At 54.8% G+C, this 1,843-nt stretch overlaps 1 protein-coding gene across 2 annotated transcripts in view; it reads left to right on the top strand.

The window, feature by feature from the left end:
• The window catches only part of EHMT1 (euchromatic histone lysine methyltransferase 1), a 220,703-nt gene that overhangs the window by 94,573 nt on the left and 124,287 nt on the right, over positions 1 to 1,843 (top strand). For both annotated transcript variants that reach the window (XM_037730327.1, XM_037730326.1), the window contains exon 3: positions 331 to 887. In XM_037730327.1, coding sequence (XP_037586255.1) covers positions 331 to 887 — 557 coding nt within the window. The remainder of the gene's footprint in view (positions 1 to 330; positions 888 to 1,843) is intronic.

Genomic DNA, 1,843 nt, shown 5'->3' with positions numbered 1-1,843 from the left:
GGTGATGTCATGGTGGGGGAGGGAATCGTGTTGGCGGTGATGTCATGGAGGGGGAGGGAATCCTGTTGGTGGTGATGTCATGGAGGGGAGTTGGCGGTGATGTCATGGAGGGGAGGAAATCGTGTTGGCGGTGATGTCATGGTGGGGGAGGGAATCGTGTTGGTGGTGATGTCATGGAGGGAGAGGGAATCGTGTTGGCGGTGATGTCATGGAGGGGGAGGGACTTGTGTTGGCGGTGATGTCATGGAGGGGAGGAAATTGTGTTGGTTGGGTGAAGTCATGAAGGGCTGGACCTGCAGCCAGTGACACTCCTTTCTCCTCTGTTGGCAGAAACACCTATGGCTGCTGATGAAGGCTCCACAGAGAAACAGGCAGGAGAGGCCCACATGGCTGCTGACGGTGAGACCAATGGGTCTTGTGAAAACAGCGACGCTGGCAGTCATGCAAATGCTGCAAAACACACTCAGGAGAGCGCAAGGGTCAACCCCCAGGATGGCACCAGCACACTAACCCGGATAGCGGAAAATGGGCTTTCAGAAAGAGACTCGGAAGCGGGGAAGCAAAACCACGTCACCACCGACGACTTTGTGCAGACTTCTATCGTTGGCAGCAATGGATACATCTTAAATAAGCCGGCCCTGCAGGCGCAGCCCTTGAGGACTACCAACACTCTGGCCTCTTCACTGCCCGGCCATGCTGCAAAAACCCTTCCTGGAGGGGCTGGCAAAGGCAGGACTCCAAGCGCTTTTCCCCAGACGCCAGCTGCCCCACCAGCCACCCTTGGCGAGGGGAGTGCTGACACAGAGGACAGGAAGCCCCCAGCCCCTGGCACCGACGTAAAGGTCCACAGAGCACGCAAGACCATGCCGAAGTCCATCGTGGGCCTGGTAATTTTGTGTCTTCTCTTGCTGTTTCCTTTTCCCCATCTCTTGTTTTAATCACAGCAAATGGACTCTGGTGCACTGAGGAGAAGCCAGTAAGTGTCAGTGGTTATCTGACAGGTCCCGTGAGGAGCTAGCAGAGGGCCGGGGTCCGTGGTTCATGCCTGTTATCCCAGCACTTAGGGAGGCTGAGGTGGGTGGATTGCTTGAGCCCAGGAGTTCGAGACCAGCCTGGGCAGCGTGGCAAAACTCAAATACAAAATTTTGTAAAAAATGCAAAAATTAACTGGGCATAGTGGTGCGCACCTGTAGTCCCAGCTACTTGGGAGCCTGAGGTGGGAGGATTGCTTGAGCCTGGGAGGCGGAGACTGCAGTGAGCCCAGATCACCCCACTGCACTCCAGCTTGGGCAGCAGAGTGAGACCCTGTCTCAAAAAAAAGAAGAAATGCTGCTAATGTCTCAGGCATGAGTGCCAGAGCCTCGATTCCTTCTTGGGCTTTGCCCTCCTCACAGGGTGCTGTTGCCCTCTGTAGAAAGATATGTCAGATGCTTTCAAGGAGGCCACTTCCTCCTCTGCTTTAGACTTTGGGGCTTTCCTTCTGGCTAGGAGAGACTCAGCACTCACCCTGTTTCATTGAGAAGTGAATAGAAATGACCTTGGTTAGAGCCAGCATGTGACAGAGTGAGAGGCAACTGGCCACCTGGACATATGCCCAGGTCTCCCTCCCAACTCTGAGAGCAGATGAGACTTGAATCCTGAGTGTTTCACACTGGCAGGGCGTACCTGCCTCTCTCACGCACTGTGCTCATGTTCACACACACGACTCACCTGCCTCTCACACGCACTGTGCTGATGTTCACACACATGACTCACCCCTCACACACTGTGCTGATGTTCACACACGACTCACCTGCCTTCACATGCACTGTGCTGGTGTTGACACATGACTCACCTGCCTTCA

This window comes from Cebus imitator, unplaced genomic scaffold (assembly GCF_001604975.1).
Source record: "Cebus imitator isolate Cc_AM_T3 unplaced genomic scaffold, Cebus_imitator-1.0 Scaffold339, whole genome shotgun sequence".
Classification (NCBI taxonomy): domain Eukaryota; kingdom Metazoa; phylum Chordata; class Mammalia; order Primates; family Cebidae; genus Cebus; species Cebus imitator.
This window is presented reverse-complemented; position numbering and strand designations above follow the sequence as displayed.